Source organism: Gekko japonicus, unplaced genomic scaffold, assembly GCF_001447785.1.
Source record: "Gekko japonicus isolate JY-2015 unplaced genomic scaffold, Gekko_japonicus_V1.1 scaffold151, whole genome shotgun sequence".
NCBI classification, from domain to species: domain Eukaryota; kingdom Metazoa; phylum Chordata; class Lepidosauria; order Squamata; family Gekkonidae; genus Gekko; species Gekko japonicus.
This window is the reverse complement of record NW_015174277.1, coordinates 1,168,262-1,188,185: the sequence shown is the minus strand read 5'-3', so window position 1 is coordinate 1,188,185 and position 19,924 is coordinate 1,168,262. Positions and strand designations below refer to the sequence as shown.

Genomic DNA, 19,924 nt, shown 5'->3' with positions numbered 1-19,924 from the left:
CCATTTGGGAACAAATCAGCAGCTCCGTTGAGACAGCATGACAGTGTCTGGTCCCTCCTTAAACCAAAACTTTAAAGCAATGGATGAAATGAGCACGTGTGCATGTTAGGAAAGTTTGAAGTAAAAATGGATTTTGATGTTGAAAAGCATTCCTTTGCAAGCTTCCGGAAACCTGTTCCTTTTTATGAGGTAAGTAGTTAGGGTTTGTTTGTTTTTTTAAAATCAATTTTTATTATTTTAAATTACAATACAATAATGACAACAACAAACAGGTAAAGAAATAAAAACGAGTAAACAATTGCAGTTAGTGTTACATATAATGGAAAACTTCATAATACTTGCAAGGAACAGTATAACCTGAAAACATGCCATTGTTAAAAACAAATTCTAGGAAGGGAAGCCACTTTAGTTGGAAATCTGAACATTTAGATGAAGAACTATAAGAGAATTTATCTGAAATTTTATCCATAGCGTAAAAATCCCAAATCTTTGAGTACCAAAATGATCATGACAACTTATTTATTGTTTTTTTTCATATTTGATCTATTGACTGCCAACTTCCTGTTACTTAACATTCTTTTATCAATCATGAAGCATGTGCTAGTGTTTCATGAAGGATGAAGGGATGTCATCAGCAAAGCATCTCACTTCCTGTTGGCTTGATAATTAGATCCCCTGTGTTGCCCAGCAAGGAGCTTTGTGCTCTCTCATGGACATAAATGAACTGTGTGTAGAATGTGCAAAGGGGACTCTGATGTAAAGTGACCAGATTGTGATCCCAGACATGTGCCAGCAAGAGCTTGAGACGATGTGCCCGTGGTTCCCGAGGTTTCCCCGTTCCAGATGTACTCCTAGACACATGAAACACTCTAAAACAGCCATCTGCCATTGCTGTTTAAACTAAGGACTCCCGACGCCATTAAAGAAGTCCTGGCAGCCCCCCCCCCCTTCGCTGCATCGAAGGCACAAAAGACTCTCTCCCGCCTTCCGCTTGACAAAGGACTTGGCCTTCCTCATTCATTCCAGGAACCGGTTCTGCAGCCCTGAGACAAAGAACACAATAGGTGCTAGCCGATGAGTCATAACGACCCTAGAGGTGTCTCTGTCACAAGTTCAGTTAGAATTCAAAATTGACCAACCCCTGAACCCTTTTCCCATTGCAGACGTGACTTCTGAAATGGACCACCAAGGGGTGGTCTCAAGGGAGGTGGCCAGCAAAGCCCTCCCCCCAGAGCCCCCCATACAAAAGTGGGCACCCAGCAACATGCTCTCTCTCTCTCGATGCTCCCCGCGCTCTTTGCCCTCTATACGTCCTTTCTGGCTCCTTAGCTTTTAGCTCTTGCTATCCTGAAACCCACGCTGCCTCTTTAAGACTCTTGGACTGCAGCCAGTCTTCCACGTGCTTCTGCCGGTTCAGAGCATGATTTCCATTTCCTAGCATAATTCTCATTCCTTATTAGTCTCCCTTATTTTTCCACTGGGACGCATCTCATCAGGACAGGTAAATATTGCCCCCCAACGATCTACTGCTGATGCAAACATCTCTTGATTGTCTATGTAATTTTCCTAGAAGCTGTATAATTGTGTGTGTGTATTGTTGGTGTGGAGAATCTCCAGTAAAAAGAAACCATTTTTATACTGAAGCCAGCCTCTGTGTCTATTTCTGCTATCTCTGGAAGAAGCGGAACCTCTGTATATACAGGTGTTTGTTCCCTTATTGCCTATTGCTATTATATCTCATATTCCCCAAAATTGATAAGAACTCAGAACAATCAGGCTAACACCTGCCAATTTGGATACCTGAATATCTTTTCTTTTTCTTTTTTGTCAACAGAGTGGCTTGGTTCAGATGTCCCATAAAACTTGTATGTCTGCCTAGAAAACATATATGTTGTTTCTCCTAAGACTTGCTTGTGGTGACATAATTTAATTAAACTAACCTTAGTTTATTGTTGGAATAAGTCTTATTCCACTGAGTAGGATTCATTTTGGAGTCTGTCAAAACAACCACCTGAAGCCATCAAGGTCCCTAGCTCAGTTTCCCACTTCCAAGAGTGGGCAACTATATCTTAACCAGCTTTGTGGTGACTTGGCTGTTAATCATTTCAAGGCAAAGAAATAACTGACTGAAGAACTGAAATATGAAATTGTGGGTCACTTAAATGTATATATATAGTTTTAAAAATTCAGAGGTGAGATAGGAAATTACAAGTTTGTTATCCTAATGCAAATGGAAAGCATTATTAAGCATAGGCTTGGATACTGTAGAATATGAGTACTGACAGATGTGACTGCCATCAGCTGAGCCAGCCTGCTTCCACTCTCCCTTCACAGCTGTCACAAGACCCTGATGACTCCCCCTCACTGCCACTGGATTCCTCCAGCCCCTGTGGCTCTGCCACCTTTGTGGCCCACTCGACCAAGCAACAGGGGCCTCAGACCCCTGAACGGGGAGTGAGGTCCCATCACCGTCCCTGCCACTACATTCCCTCTGGATGTGAGACACTTTCCCTCTCTCTGTTCTGCAGTGTCGTCGACTTCCATCCAGGTTGTCATCCTTGGCCTCTTACAGCTGCATCCTTTTATTTTCTCCTCCCGCCTTCCCATGTTCCCCCAGCTCTCTCCACCCCCCTGCCTTCTCCAGCCCCGCCCCTCCACATAACAGAGGACGCTGGCTCCTGGGAAGGGCCGGGTTCTCCCTCACCCCTTCCTGCCTCGGGTGGCTCCGGATGGGGCGTGGTGCCCAGATGTGTTGGCATGCTTGCGCGTCGGGCCGTGTTTGGGCAAACTTCCGACATCTATGTTGCTGGCGCCGACCGGGGCCAATGATGGGAGGGCTGTGGCCGCGCCCGCCTCTGTGGTCTTCCTCTGGCATCTCCCGGGATCCCAAATGAGTAGAGGTGGGTCCCGGGGCTGTCTTCCCGGCGTTGGTAGTGGTTTTGTTGGGACCACGAGGGGGGGCGGTGGTCTCGTCATCGGGACAACAGCTTCAAATTCTTCCTGAAATGCTGTTCCTGGGGAAGAGGCACCCCCACATACAGGATAAGATATCTGCAGTGGGAGTGGGGAAAATGCTTAGACAGAAGAATAAGCCTTCTAAGGGAAAACCAGTATTGCTTCTGCAAAGGGAATTTTGGCCTTATCATCCTGTTAATATTCTTTGAGTATGTCAACAAACATACAGATTTACTTGTACATTCCACACACCCTTTTGACAGTGCCGTTTACAAAAGAATTCTTGAGTAAAATTTGGATTGGATTAAAAGGATAGATCTTCTTGTGGTTCGGGACGTGGTTATGGTATAGAAAGCAAAAGACAGGAAGAACGAAGACAAACTTAAAGAAAGATCCCCAAGATATCTTTATTAGGACTAGTGCTGTTTACCATTCATAAATGGTCTGGAGTGAACAGTGAGGTACTCAAATTTACAGTTTATACTAAATTATTCAGAGCAGTGAGAACCCAAATAGACAATGCTGAGCTCGAAAAGGATCCCTCTAGGCACTGCATTCAGCCAGTTCTATACAAATTGCACTGGCTACCAATTGAGTACCAGATCCAGTTCAAGTTGTTGGTGCTAACCTTTAAAGCCCTATACAGTTAGGGACCAATGTATCTGTAGGACCACCTCTCCCCATATGTACCCCTTAGCAGGGCTGTTGCTGTGGTAGGGCTTTTGGGGGCTATGCCCCCTCAGTTGGAAGCTCCACCCCACCCATAGCCAGCGAGGGGGAAGAAAGCTGCTGTCTGCTCCTCCCCTGTTGCCTTCATGAGTGAACCAGCTGGGCTAATGGCTAGTGGTGAGCAGCTTCCCCACCCCACAGCCAGTAGAAGAGGAAGAGGACTTGGCTCCCCCTTTTAAATGCTGCTCAAACTGTGAACAGCAAACAGTGAAGCCCACCTGTAGTCAGCAGAAGAGGACTCAGCTTGGCGGCAGTGGCCTCAGTGTGCCTGTGCTAGCCAAGCCAGCTCAGGTCACATGATGGCATTTTCTCTTTTACTGGCTGCAGGCAGGCTCACTGCTCGTCGCGGGGGAGCAGTTTAGTTGGGCGGGCAACTTCCAACTTGCTGCTTGAGTGGTGTTTAAATTCCCCCCCCCCTGCTGGCTGTGGGTTGGCTCGCTGGTCATTGCTTGAGCTGTGTTTAAATTGGGGGGGTATTCTGTGGGCTATTAGTTATATATATATATATTTATTTATTTTTGTGATTTACTTCACACACACCCTGAAAATTTACTGGCTACGGGCCTGCCCCATAGAGCTTTATCCTTGGCAGAGCAACATCTATTGGCAGTCCCCAGCCCAAAGGACAACTGCCTGGCCTCGACCAGGTGGAACATGCTCCCGATTGAAGTCACGGCCCTTTGGAACTTATTACAGTTCATCGGGGCCTGTAAAATGAAGCTGTTCCACCAGGCTTTCAGCTAGCTGACAGGGACCACTCTTTCTGGACCCTCCTGCCCAAACTGCCCTCATACTCATTTGATGGTGTAGAGGGCAGTGGTTTCCATCAATAGTAACTGGACTACTGTTATATTTCTGCCCACCTGCCCTTCAATGCAAGGAGCACAGTGGGCTATTATTGGCTGCCATTGGTTTTAAAATTGGATTCTTAATTGTTTATGTTTTATGATGTGGTTTTACTGTTTCATATTCCTGTTATGACCCGCCCTGAGCCTGCTTGTGGGGGAGGGTGGGATATAAATATACAAATGACATTACAAAGAAGTATACAATGATGCACATTTGGGTAAATACTGATGGGGTCTGATGTTGGACTACTGTAATGCTCTCTACATGGGGCTGCCCTTATTGCAAATTCGGAAGCTTGAGGTTGGACTACTGTAATGCTCTCTACATGGGGCTGCCATTATCACAAATTCGGAAGCTACAGCTGGTGCAAAATGCTTCAGCCAGGCTGTTGATGGGCCTCCCAATGCGGGAGCACATTCAGCCTGTGCTGAAGGCATTGCACTGGCTACCGATAGCATACTGAGTTCGCTTTAAGGTGCTGGTTCTTAGGGACCTACATACCTGAGGGGCCGCCTTCCCCCACATGTTCCCCAGAGAGCACTGCGATCAGGGTCTCAACATCGACTCACCCTTCCTGGGCCAAAGGATGCCAGGCTAGCTGCAACCAGGGCCAGGGCTTTCTCGTTGGTGGCTCCGCTCTGGTGGAACAAGCTCCCAAAGGAGATCAAGGCTCTGCAGGACCTTATGCAGTTCCGCAGGGCCTGCAAGATGGAGCTGTTCTACCGGGTGTTCAATTAGGAGCTGCCCCAGGGGAAGAGTGCCCTACCCCTTGAAATCTTAAAGTAGCCTGAGCAACCCATACAACGTTAGATTGGGATCGACCATTAGGATGGTATGGAAGTTGAGCACCATCTTAGACGTGATGTTTAATTGATATCTGTCATTGGAAATTGGATTATTATTGTTAGCACCTTTTAATATCGTTATTGCTATGGTTTTAAGATTGTTATTTTATGCATTGTAGTTTTTATGTTGTTGCAAGCCGCCCTGAGCCAGCCATGGCTGGGAGAGTGGGGTAAAAATATAATAAATAAATAAATAAAGTTGCAATAATTAACTAGAGAAAAGATCTTGGGGTCATGGTGCATAGCTCAGTGACAAAGTCAACTTGGTGTATACAAATGCAAACTGGGGTAAATCCACTTCTGGTTGCTCTTTCAAAAAAGTAGACCAGAAGGGGAAAGTGCTTCTCACAATAAGTAGCCTTTCCAGTCACTGGGCTGAGTTCTGTGCTTCTCAGTTCAGTTCAGTTGATCTTTATTGGCATAACATACCATAAAAAGGATTACTATAAGAAGAAACATACATTTAAAACCATGTATAGCCAGACATATAAAACATAAGGTAGCATAAAACAATTACTCATTGGAAGTTTTCCTGATGTGGCTTTATCACTGATTGTAAAAACATGGCTACATTCATTGATATTTCTGGAACAGAGTCATTTAAAAGATGATGCATTTTTAAAGCATCAGGAAGCTTCGTCATGTTGGCTAAGATAGGATTTAAATATCTAGCACATAAAGCCACATAAAATTGACAATGCAAACAAATATGCAAAACAGTTTCAATACATCCAGAATTGCAACGGCAAAGTCTATCAGCATATACTATGTTATTATGGGCTTCTCCAGGCACTTGGGGAGATGAATGTTTCCTACCTTCTCTTCCCATAGTGTCCCGATTCCGACCGTCCAGGCCTCTTTCTCGAGCCCCCACTCGAGCCCCACCCTACAACTCCCCCACTTACCGTGGCCAACGGCCTCGGGGGGGGGGAGTCTCAGGGATCTGAAACGGGCGAATAGACAGCTGACCGAGAAGCAGGGAACAACGGGAACAGCGGGTGCCCAGCCGCAGCTCAGCCCCTTCCCCACAGAGCACGTCCCCTTATACGCAGCAAAAGGGCCAGTCCCCAGGAGACGCCACCATCGCAACCTGATGACAGTGGTGCGTCCATGCCCCCTGCCCTGGGCAGGATCGAAACGCCCCCGTACCTGGCACCTGGCAGAGCGTCAGAGTGTCGGAGCTCTTATAAGGAGGCGGAGCCACTTGAGATTGACACCTCGGTGTCCAGTGAGAAGGAGGGGAGGGTTAGAGAATAGAATAAAAGGGGAACGAAAAGGGAGGCCGGGGAGGAAGGAAATGCAGAGCGGAGGACGGAGACGGGCTGACTGAGAGTCGAAGAGAGAGATGACGAGGCAGACGTCTCCCATGGCTCTCGCAGGGGCATGCACTTACCTTTGGTGACAGAACCAGGTAGCCGGCCCTATTTCTGACACCTCCCGTTCCCCTTCCAAAAAGGGGAAGCCATTCTCCGGAACGGCGACTGGAGGTAAAGTCTACCCCTTTAAACAGGCTGGGGCGCCACACATAGCAACTGCCTGAGGGCATCAGATAGCTGATACAAAGGGATGGGAAACCTGTGTGGATAAAAAAACCAAGCAATGTGGGAGGGGGCTGCACCAAGAAGGGTAAAAGTGAATGAAACCACCCCATTCCAACTCTTCCAGTTGCCTTGTATATTTTATTCTGCCCTTCCTTCAGGAATTCAGATTCTCCCTTCCCCCGTTTTATCCTCAACCCTGTGAGGTAGGTTGGGCTGAGAGAGAGTGACTGGGTCATGGAAGAATGGGGGTTTTAACCCAGCTCTCACAGTTCCCAGTCTAAATTCCCACAGTTTCCTACACTCTCTTGTCAGAGGAGCCTCTTGTGCGAGTAGAAGTACCATTGGGTGAAATGGGTGCAAGGGGACATTGAATTCATTTTCCCCTCCGCAGGGCAGCTGACCATGCAGCACCTCCATTTTTCTGCTCACAGGTGGGAGAAGGAGATGTGGGGCAGAGAATCTGCTTCTGCCAGTGCCTTCCACTGTCACTTCATAGAATGTATCCCCTTGTCAAGAACATGGTGGCAAGATGAACAGAGTTTTCCTGGAATGAAGGAGAGTGGGTTACATTTGGCATTTCTGGTGTGCCCTGTAATAAGTCCCATGGAAATCAGCTGGCATGGGTATATTCTTAGTAGTGTATCAGCATTATGTGTGGATGTTCTGTGCATTAGTAAATTTCTTTTGCTGAGGATCCATGGTGGAGTTTGTGGATACCTTTCCAGTAATAATGATTGATAGGAATTGTCTTGATGGATGATGTAGAATGAGAAGAAAATTGGGAGTGAAATTACATTATCTTGTGTTCAGCTGTGTAATTGGCTTAGGAGTGGAGGGTGCCATTACAGGAAATGTTGCACAGACATAATATTGTTTTTACAGTGAGACCATTTGGTTATGAAAAAAAGGTCTTTTAATCCACCTAAGCGTATCAAAACATTTCAGTCTTTAAAACAAAGCATATGTGATTGAAACTTGATTTAAAATCTTTCATGGCTACTTTTCATACCAAATCTCACCAAGACTGTAAAGCCCCCCACACACTTTGTAGCTAACAATGCAGGTGTTATGTAAAAACACTGAGGCACAAATCAAGAGCCACTTCTTTGTACTTCTGTGTTCTTTCTTAGATGGTGCTGATGTTTTTCTGTTCATGCAGAACTATTATGGAGCTGCCAAGATGATCTTTTCTGACAACCCACTTGGACTGACGTGTGGGATGGTGTGTCCAACTTCAGATCTTTGCGTGGGTGGATGCAATTTATATGCTACCGAGGAGGGACCAATTAATATTGGTGGACTGCAGCAATTTGCTACAGAGGTAAGTAAAAATGTATAGATGGCTGGGGGTGGGTGAGGGAGTTGTGACTACAGGAACCTTTTTTAAATGATTCTTTTTCATATTGACAATCTGATTAAGTCAAGTATGATGAAATATTGAAGTTATAAGCAGGCGGCGAGTTTCACTCAAAACACTCATTTGATTATAAGAGATAGTGGTATATAATCAATGTAGAAACATGCAAGTACGAAATATATGTTAGACATATTAGGCGCAAGCTAGCTGTCTTGGGAGCATTCTAACATTGCATGAGTACAGAATTCTAACACACAATTCCTGTTTAAATTAGGGTTGGGTCAGTTTTTTTTTGGGGGGGGGGAGTTTCAGACTTTGTGCATTCAATGAGGGAGAACCTGACTTTGAACAGCTAAATAAGCCCCACAATAATCATATTTGTTTATTTTTTTCCCTCTAAACCCTTTACACTATTCGCAGTTCATATGAAGTTGTGAAATGGTCCCTAGAGGTTGGTCTTTAAGAATCCAGGGATTTGTGTTTCCTTCGCTTGGCTCACTTGGCACAGCTCAGGAATGCTCCCGAGCCTTCAGAAAATGCAAACTAGTCAACTCCCAAGCCTTTCTGACCAAGTTTAAGGTGCTTTCAAATACCACTAAGCTATAGCATAGGCAGAGTGTCTCTTATATTCTCTGTAAACTCCCCACCAGTCCATGGCCACTTCTACAATGTCATTTTTGTCACTTGTTTGTCCCTATTGCTTCAGGGTTCCCCCCCCCCCCAATGTGTTTTGCTCTCTCTAGTAGTCCCAGAGGAAGCAAAACACATGTGGAAAGGGGGGGAACCCAGAGCAATAGGGACAAACGAGTGACAAAAATGACAGTGTGGAAGTGGCCCATGTGGATGTAGGTAGGTTGATCTAGGACAATGCTGCCACTAATCACAGTGATGGGGAAGAGGGGAGGGGCTTACAGGAAGGAGCTCAGACAAGCAGAAGAAGTGGATGGCATTTTGCTTCCAAGACTGGGAGCCTCCCTAAAATGTGCCCCCTGTTCCCAGAGCTTTACACTTTAGCCTTTAGGGCTTTTACACATATCCATTTAGTGTACAATGTTTGGGTCCAACTCCCTTTGGCTGATATAACAATAATGTTGCCTTCAGCAAGCATCATCTGTAAATGCTTTTAAAATGTTCTTTTTAAAATGACAGTTTACAATTCTCTCACCTGCACGTGTTCTTGTATTGGTGCTTGGGAATTACAGTATGGGGAATAGGTGAGGAAGGCAGCACTTTGTCATCTTGGCAAGCTTTGCAAGTGAAACGGTTTGTGTCTAAATAGTCAGTTCGCTTTCTCACGAGTAACTGAGCTCAGGGATCTAATAAATAAATAAATGTTCAGGCAGGTACAAAAAAACAACAACAAAAGTCTGTGGCTTTTAAAGCCAAGAAGGTATAAATATTTTAAGTAATAAATAATTTTTAATGAAGCCAACAGATGTGTTGTTCTATAAGTTTTCAGAGACCAGAACCTACATTGTCTAGGGTTGCCAGGTCCTGCACAAAGACCTGCCTAACTGGCAACCCTAACATTGTCAAATGCATGGAATGTTACCTGGAATTGGCACATATGCACACACGTATGATAGAAGATTCGAGTTATGTATCAAATGTGTTCAGCATTAGCATATACGACATTCAACAGCCACACTCATTCATGAGGCAAGCCCCAGATATCTTTACCTCACCACTGTGTAACTTGAACAGCTGTACACATGCTCACAGACAACTGAACTGCTTCGAAAGTGGTTCCTTGCTCATGACCAGCAAGCATAACATGACCCAAATTGGCAGTTGCTCGTCCATTCCTAATACATACATTATGGGTACAAGCAGAAGATGAATGTGAAAGCTCAAAAACAGATACTTAATATATTTCAAATAGTACTCTGATCTCTCAATATAATTGAGCATTTTAAGCTAGGTGTATTCATGTCTTGAACCAAATGCACATAAACTTTGGTGGCATCAAAAAAGTGCCTCCAGTTTTGGAAGTTGGAACTACAGTGAATAACTATGCTTTTTGACTGTAACAAAAGTGCAAACAAAGGTAAAACGATGGAGCAGAAACTCTTTTAACTTAAATATGGGGATCTCTTGCATTAACACTGCAGCTGTGGCTATTGTGCAAATATACATATTATCTTTTCACCAGTTAGTAACTTGCCATGTTGTGCATGTAACTGTTTGGTAACCACGTGTTTGTATCATCTAGCCAAGAATTGATGAGAATTTCTTCTGTTTCTCTATATTTGTGATCAACTATGGTAACATTATTTTTACTGCTTCGGAAGATAGTAGATGATCAGTTTATAAAGAGGTGTCATGGATACAATGGCAAACTACCAATCAGTAAAAAAATTATCTGTATTTGCCCATAATCTGTAACTTTATCTACATTGGATTGGATCCAAACACCCATGAACAGAGCAAATGTTCAGAGGCAGATGTTTCATTCCGTATCCTCCTCTTAGCAGTCTTCTTCTTCCCCCAAATCTGAAGTTGAGGGTTGGAGATCCTACAGAATACTCAGTGATACTCAGTGGCTTGGGAGCCACATTTGGTTCTCTGGCCCCGGTCACACGAGAGGTTTTGGGCCGGGAGAGGGCTGGATCGGGGCTGCAGCAAACGGGCACGATCTCACCGCAACATCTGGGAAGTGTTGCGCGCCCGTTCCCGATCCGGCCCTTCCGCCGAAAACCCCGCAGCAAAAATGAACCACCTACCGATGTGGTTCATCCGGGAAGTCCGCATCAAGGCCGGCCGTGGGATCGCCGGCGCGTCCTTCCGCTGGCGCATCCCAAGCTCCTGGCCGAATTGCGCATGTTCACACATGCGCAGTTCGGCAGCCTCCCCCTCTTGACTGTGTCTTCCTCCCTGGCATCTGATCGTGCCGGGGAGCAATGGCGCCGCGGCTCAAGGGAACCGTGGGATCCCACCGTGGCGTCTCTATTATGGTGTGGCTCTAATTAGCTGCACTTTGGCCGGTGTTTTCCCTGCCGTGTGGCAGGGACTTCTGACATGCTACCTGTGGCTCTTTTGAGCACTGATTCACAGTGCAGCACATGCTCCATGTTTCAGGAAAGTGGGTAAGGCTCTTGCCTGGTGGGCCTTGTGGTTGGCAGGTGGTTCCTACCTTGAAACACCAGAGGAAAGGGTAAGCTATGAGTCTCCCTGAAATGCAGGTGTCATGCCAGGGATGGAAATAATGTATCTCTTTTGGTTGGTGGTAATTCTGAAAGTGGTTTTCTGCAAGCCATGGACTAAGTACAACTTCTCCAGAACAATATGCATATAGCACGAGAGGTGGGGCCTGCAGCGAGAAGAGGGAAATGGCCAAAATTAATCCTTGTGCAAATGAAACAAGCTGGCCCCAGAGAATTGGGAGACAGATTTGGTTTATTCTCTCATCCTGCTGCAGTCCTGTGTGTCATCTGGCATATTGATCTGGAGGAGTCCTCCAACTCTCAACAGGGGCTTTTCATAGGGCACAAATGCTGCTGCTGGAGGGAAAGCAGGAAAAAATCCAAATTTGTAAAGGCCAGAGGTTTTTTGCAATGTGTTGTGTACAGGGCATCATTATCCCTATGTAGCCAGCTGTGCATTTTCATTATATAGGGTTTTCCCCCATTTCATTTAGAGATTGTGGCCTCACTATTTGTTTGAATCATCACTAACTTTATTTATTCATTCATTCATTCATTCATTCATTCAATTTATACCCTGCCCTCCCCGCCAAAGCAGGCTCAGGGTGGCTTTGTGTGTACTACCTACATTCTTTAACAACTTTTATATGATACAAGGCAAGAAGAACTTTGAGACATTAATACTGTGATGGAGAAAGGATTGTATCACGTAACTAATAAACCTCTCCCAAAAACAACATGCAAAAATGGAACAAAAATTACAGGTTGATAGTATTGGATTGGAGAAGATGTAAGCAAGCTAAATCATCTGATGAATCCTTTTAAAAAGATTAAAAAGCCTGTGTAAGCCGCTCTGAGCCCGTTCGCGGGGAGGGCGGGGTATAAATATAATAAAATAAAAAATAAAATAAAATTGATGTGGATAAGAGAAGTAGGAAAATGTCTGGAATGAAATAGATGACAGGAACATTGTTGGAAGGCTGCTCCTTATTTTAAGGAGGCATGAATTTTCCTATCAGGAATAACCAAGACAGTTTATGCAATGTGATGGAGCATGACCAGGAATTTATAGTACTTGCATGTAAAAACCATGCAAAAATCTACAGGTGTGAAAATAATTTGAATCTGCCCAGTAAAGCCTACAATTACAATGCTGCATATATTAAGTTCCTCGCTAAGGATGTATCCCGATTTGTAGGTGCATCACTGTCTGGTATACCGAGTCAAACATTGAATCTTTGCCTGCAGCCATTCAAGCCATTGTGATATACTGAAAAGCAAAAGCTAGCACATCTCAGTTCCAGATTACAAATCCCTTTTCTCCTGTGTGGTTTGTGATGGGCAGGAGGTCGTTTGAACCAGTTACTTCTTTGCCATACTTCTCCTGTGCTTGCAGTTGCCCTGCAATGCTTCCTTCACATGGCTCCGCCAAGAAAAGGATCAAAATATCCTTTCCTGCTTTGAGCAGTCTTCATTTGGGTCACAACCCTGTGACAGGCAAGCTGCTACAATGCCTCTGAACTTTGGTCTTGTCAAGGCAAAGGCCAGGAACTATAAAGTGAACGAACTTGTGAGAGCTCAGTGGAAGTTGGATGCTTTATTAATCCTACTTATGTGTTGAATGTTTTGCTTTACCACCACAAGGCAAGTGGTTGGCTTTCTCCCTTGCATGGTTTGCTTTATGCACATAAAATTAATAAGAACACTGGTGGCTTGCAGAAAAGAAATAGATTAAACTCTTGTCAACTGTGTGAGTGATAAAATACTGAATTATTACAGTTTTTAAAACCAAATGCAAGTAATATCTTTTAAACCTTGATTTGTGTCTCCTTTTAGTCTTAACGCTGTGATTAATAGGGAAGAATTATGCCTTGATAGATTTTGCTAAATATCTACCATTCTTCTTCAAAAATCTTTAGAAATCTATTAAAAATTGCTGTGTGCTGGCACAATGATTGATATTAAAACTGGCATAGGATGAATAGCTTTGAATGGTTTTCATCACAGCACTTTAAATTTATTTAAAGTGATCTATTGGTATCAAGAGTTCTAATACAATTGAGCAATGTAGTAGTTCTGCGTAATTTAAAATTTATTGAAATATATATGCACACAAACATATGCTTTGAACACATACACTATTTATGCCTTGCTTGTGCTCTTAACTGTTGCAAAATTTAAATGTTGTTTTGCATCCAGTGTTCTCTAATGACTTTTTATATATTATAGAAAAATAAATAGTAATAATCTGTCATATTCATAATGTAGTTTTTAAATATTCTACTTTTATTCCGAGTATGGAGGATGGAAATATTTCTTATCCTCAGCAGATGCAATCCCAATTTGGGGGTTGTTTTTTACTTTAAACCCCCAATCTCCAAAGCAATGCCAAATGAAAAAAAATACAGAATCTCAGTAATACAATAGAAACTGGTTAAACAAACACATGCTGCTAGATGATGCCCTAACCTTCAGCTGTGATGTCAGGAAGTTTTAATGGGATTTTATACTCAGATCAACTCTGTAATTGTGGCAAAAGTAGAATTGACTCTGTGGATCATATTTTGCTTGATTGGCCCAAATTTTCAGCTCTAAGACCGATTTCCCACAAGTGCTGCTCCATGCTCACTCTTCCCTTTTGCCCCGATGGTACGTGTCTATTCCACACAAGCTGCTGCGAGGCCACATTTTGCCCTGCAGCTTTGCGTGATTTTCCCCGCGTCTACTCAATCCTATTTTTTTAGGATTGAGTAGATGCGGGGAAAATCACGTGAAGCTCCGGGGCAAAATGCGGCACCGGGGCAAAATGCGGCTGTGCAGCAGCTTCTGTGAAATTGACACGTACTATCGGAGCAAAAGGGAAGAGCAAGTGTGGAGCAGCGCTTGTGGGAAATCGGCCTAAGAGATAAACTGATCTCCCCTATATTTAATCAGGACTTCCTCTCTCCAGAAGCAAAATCATCCTTGTTACTTAGAGATGAAGACAAGCAAACTACTCTGTGTATGGCAAAATTTCTAGCAGCTGTTGTCAAATCACATGGCAACTTTTTAAGTAGCAGTCTTTAAATGCTTCCATGTTTTCCTATAGAACAAGGTTTATTGTGGGATGCAGGTTTGCTGTTTATGGCTCTGGTTGCAAAAGACAAATAGTTGTAATTTTACATGCATGCTCTATTTAATATTCATTTTATATATTTCATTTATGCTTGTGGTTATATTAATTTAGTTTGAGTTAGTTTGTTGTATTAGAGTGCTGGCTTTTTGCTGTGAATACATTTGTTGTTGTTGGTTGCAAAAACAGTAAAGACAAATAAATAAATAAATAAATTCAGTAAGGTACAAATGGAGGCTGAATGAAAGTTGACCATTAAAAACCTTGGAGATTTTTTTTTAAGTGCTTGAATGAGTGACAGGTTGGTACTTCAGTCTGTCTGCAAATTCATTCCTTGAATCAGGTGCCAGGAATGTTTCATCCCAGGCATCTCTCTGTTCAGTATTTTTACTACCTCTGCTGACTCAGATGAAAAGGAGAGGTAGGAGAGCCATCTATCCACACATTGATTGCACCTCAAAATCAAATCACCAGACTTCTTTTCTTAGCCGTTTCATGTAGGTATCAAACAGAATGGGGGGCAACATTCCTGAGGAGACATGCCTTGGTGTTGATCTGTAGTGCCCAGAAAAAAAGTTCTTTCTGAAACCCACCCCACAGTTAGGAGTAGAACCATCAGAGCATGGTGCATATGAACCTCCTACCATGAACCTTACAAACTGAAAATATTAAATGAATATGGTAAACATATACCCCATATAATTTGTGCCAGAGAAAAAGAAAAAGGGCAGAACCCCAAAAGCTAAAGGCAATGACATGAACCTCAAAGAGATGCTGTGAAATAGTTTTGTGGCAGGATGCTCCTACATTGTAGCTCAAGGCATTCTGAGAAATGATTGTGCTTCTTGAGAGAGAGGCAATTAGGGCTGAGTCCACCACAGTCTAATCATTTTGCTCTTAAGGAGAGACAGCTTGCAAAGAGAGGTTCCACGCAGGATCATTCCTGAAATAACTAGCAAAGCACAGCTCTCAGTGACATACTAACAAGCATTTGACAGAAGCAGGGAACACCACACACACTATGAAGGATAACTGCCTGCTGTTGAGATAGTTCTAGTTGACCCAAAGAGAGATACATTTTATTTGAAACCTGCTGGCCTGCAATAGTGTATTTCAAACTGTGTTCCAGGCAACACTGAGGATTCTTGGAAGCTCACCAGGGGTTTCCCATTGAGAAGATAAAATAGCACATATGCTTCTGGAAAAGGGATGCCATCTCTTTCTTGCTAATATTTGCAATTACCATTCTGTTTGTGACTAGGAGACTTTAGGACTCCATCGTGCACCTTTCTGTTTTCACATAGAGCTCAGAACAATCCGCAGTCTTCACCTCAGACAAGTTATCCTAATGGGTGCCTCTTTTGATAACAATTAGTCCAACTGTCTTTGACTTATTGCCCAAATCAGTGACCGTTTGCCTCCCCAAAAGTGCCATGTGCAATGCCACTTGATCCTAGGGGGAAATGTTCCTGGTTCTGAGCTTCCAAGGAGGGAAAAGTTGTACCTTTCCCCCTTCCTTTTATTTGGTTCAGCCCTTCTCCCCACTCCTTTCTGAAGTAGCAGAAAAGGGAGGTCCAATACCAGCCAGCTCTCACCACTCTTCTTGGAAGATATATGCTTATTAAGTGTCTAACTTAGCTAGAAATGATAAGGTATCTTTTGAGACACAAACAGGGGTCATTTCCTGCAGTAGCGCACAGGAGCGGAGCTCTGGCAGTAAAGAGCCCAGGGGGTGGGCACATGCAACAAGCCCCACCCCCTGCTCCCAGCAGCCCTTAGTCAGAGCAAGAAGCAGCCAGGTAAATTGCAGAGCCCCCCTGGCCCCCAGGTCCAAAACAGTCCAGTGGCACCTTTAAGACCAAGTTTTGTTCAGGTACAAGCTCCCCCCCCCCTGCGAGGACAGATCTGCAAACCCCCCCCCCCATAGCTAGCAATCCAAAACAGTCCAGTGGAGCCTGAGCGGTGGGTGTTGCCTTCTGACACACTTCCGGTGATGGCAGGGGTTGTGGCATACGCAAATAAGTTATGCTAATGAGTTATGCTAATGAGCTCCTGTACCTCTTTTTCTACAAAATGACCCCTGGGCACAAAGATGGACATGGAAGTTCCACCAATAGTCTCTTGTGACCCAAACAAGGCGATACTAAGGTAGATGAGACCCTTGGGGACAAAATGCCATGGAGCATGAAAAACTTTGAGGAGGAGGGGAAGTGAGGTAAAATCATATTGTTGGGGTTTTAATTTTGAAAATCACAGCTCTGCACTGAGCTAGTCCCAGTTCTGTTTAATAAATGGTGGCTGCGGTCACACGGAACAGAAGCCACACAAGTGAGACGGAAAACAGGCGGAATTTCTGAGCGCGATCTCACCAGCACATCTGGGAAGTGTAGCACTCCCGTGGCTCAACCGAGGCTTCCAGCCGAAACTGTGTGGCAAAAAACTAGTACCTCGGAGGTACTAGCTTCCAGAAACTGCGGGGCAAGGGCGGGCGTCTGATCGCGTTTCCGGTGGCATCCGGCACCCGCCCATGTCCCCTTGCAAATAAGGTGGTTTTTTTTGTCCACGTCTCTGTGGATGCGCACACGCACCCAACGGAGCATGCGCATTAGTCGTGTACACACAAAAACAAAACATTTTGCCGTGGCGCGCCCTTCTTCGTTGCGCGCCGGCTTGTCCTGTGATCAGCACCCCTCCCTTGCCATGGAGCCTCCACGGTACCTCCACAGAACTTCCACGGGAGGTCTGATCGCGTAACAGCGCAGTAGTTTGCCCCAGCCACGCTTCTCCCCCGCAGTTTCCTGCCCGTGTGACCGGGGCCGGTGTTGTCTTTTTCTTGAGATCCAACTCCTTACTTGCTTCTTACCATGTGTATGCAAGCAGTGAAGGAGATCCTGAGTATAAGCAATTAGGGGATTTTGATTTTGTACCAGGACAGCACAAAGTACTGCTGCTTCACATATTTGTGCAATCTTCCCTAAGTATTCAGTAGGATACCTGCCCAAGTACTTAGCTGTGCTGTTATAAACCAATTAAGCTGGGCTAATCCCTTTGTTTTCAGTGTGGCACTTTAAATGGTTTGTGGTCCTGACAGTTTGTGCATTCCAGGATTTACAGCCCTACTGAAAACATACAGTGCCAGCAGATTAAGTGCATAGGGCAGGAGACTTATTGACTTGATGTGCCAGTTCCACAGCATAAAGCAAGTCATCTTGCTGGCATCGCAGGTAGAGAACTGCAGAGATTCAGGGTCAAGGTGCCATTCATACATATAGTTATTTCTAATTAGCATCACACATTTCTGGCAGTTGCCTAGCATTGTTTAAATTCTCCCCAGGATCTCAAAAGGGCATACAAATTGTCTGTCTGATGCATATAACCAGTTTTAGGAGGTATTTATTTTGCATGGTGTCTTTGTTGAGTACAATACTTCTTTTTTACGAGGGCATTTGTAGATCCAGGAGACATGAATAAATGTCTGCTTTTGTCAAATCACCTTTTGCTTTTTTGTTAGAAATAATGTGTCAGGAGCACCCTGGTTATGAAAGAATGGTGTGAAGAAGACTGAGAGGTGCCTGCTGTGTGTACCTGCGTGCTCATAAAAGAGAGAGAGGGAGCTCAAGTGTGTGTGCACACCTGACTGCAGAACAGGGCCTAAGAGCAGAGGCATGGATGGAAAGAGAAATGCATATTACTCAACAAAGTTTTATTTTTTTCTATAGTGATACAGGATGTGTGTGTAAATACAATGAATTATATCCAACAGATGATCAGCAGCATCAGTTTCAGGGAATGGGACTTTCCCATTTCCCTTTGCCATTCACTAAGACACCCTCCCACCCCTTGCTGACACTGTCTAGTACATGCACGAGGTGTCCCACTCACAGAGGCAGGTGCAGATCCCCCAACAGGCGCTGAAACAGACGACACAACCGTCGTCTGTAATCCCATACCACCTTGATGGACCCCTAATGTGGAAGCTGGGGATATCCCACCTACCGCAGCTTGGGTATGTGCAGCCCCACCTGACCCGGATGGAATAGTTGTACTAGCAGCCGTGGCCAAGGGTGTCACTACTGGTATAGGCATAGGTGAAATGGCAGAAGCCTGCAAGCCTACTGGGCCCCATGGCCAAGTGATGCCGGGTGTTTGTGTAGCAACCAGCCTACCTGGAGCCTGTGACGGACCCCCGAAAAGCTCCACTTGCTGTTCCTTGCCCCCCTGTTCCACCGGGCCATCCTGCATCTCGACTGGTCACTCATCTTCATTTTCCAGAACAACCACTTGCCTCACTGCCCCTACACACCAGCCTTCAATCACAGAGAGATGGTTCAATACTGGATTTTGAAAATTCTCCGTTGATGACATAGCCGGTTGCAACGTGGGTGAAGGACCCTCTAAGCGTTGCTCAATGGCAGCTAGCCTGTCTAAAATGGCTCTGCTGACCGGGTTATCCCAAAAGGTCTCCATAAGAGCCGGTGAAACAGGCCTGGCATGTGCCAAAGGAGCCGACACCGTGGCTGTATGGGCAGGGCCTATGGGTGCTTCCGGTACTGCTGTCACCTGCATAGAAGCTGCACCCACCGGCGTAGAAGGCCCCATAGCACCCATCCTATTAGGTAACTGCGCTGGGCCACCAGTGGTAAAATGCGCCGCCCCATCGCTAGGTCGTTTACATGGGGGGTGCTTACTCTTTGCCTTAACAAGACCAACCCATTCAGGGGTGGGCCATTTCCCTTTCAAAGCCCCGCCACCCTTCTTTGGAGCCATGCCAAAACTTCACAGGTGTCTTACAATGGCACTGTGTAGGCCCTACTTACCAATCACAAATGGGCAAATAAATAAGCATGCCCACCCAGGCCCGATGCAGAGCCCTACCATGGCCACCTAAGCAGAATACCTGAAAAGGAGATTGCTGTAGGTAAGGCCTGAACTGGCCTCTAGCAAGCAAGCAAGGCCTAAAATGGCCACCAACAAGAAACATCTAAAATGGCCGCCATTTAAACACTTCCAACGGCCGCCGTTTCTTCCCGCCTAAATGGCCACCACACCCAAAACTAGCCTTCTTTAAGCCCAAACTGGCCCTAACTATGCCAGCTAATGGAGACTGGGGGGGGGTAACAAGATTCAGGGACAAAAAGGCTTAAGCGGCCTTACCACGCCACGACACCCAACCGGTCACTGAACCCAGTAAAGGGGGAGGACGCAACCCTAGCTCCCTCCCCAGAGCCAACGGCCTGCTGTCCCAACGGGCCCCCCACCAAACCCCCTTGTTAGAAGTGCAAACAGTGCCGGATGAGTGCACAACCGTCGGATCTGGCCTCCGGAATGCACCACCGAAAAACAAGCCACCGCTCCACTGAGGGCCCGCTGCTGCCAAGAGCCCACAGCCACCG

The 19,924-nt window shown here is 45.2% G+C and overlaps 1 protein-coding gene across 1 annotated transcript in view; it reads left to right on the top strand.

Moving 5' to 3' along the window:
* Nucleotides 1-19,924, top strand: part of LOC107121000 (dihydropyrimidine dehydrogenase [NADP(+)]-like) — a 633,529-nt gene that overhangs the window by 251,703 nt on the left and 361,902 nt on the right. Inside the window, exon 5 of the mRNA XM_015423794.1 lies at nucleotides 8,079-8,240. Coding sequence (XP_015279280.1) covers nucleotides 8,079-8,240 — 162 coding nt within the window. The remainder of the gene's footprint in view (nucleotides 1-8,078; nucleotides 8,241-19,924) is intronic.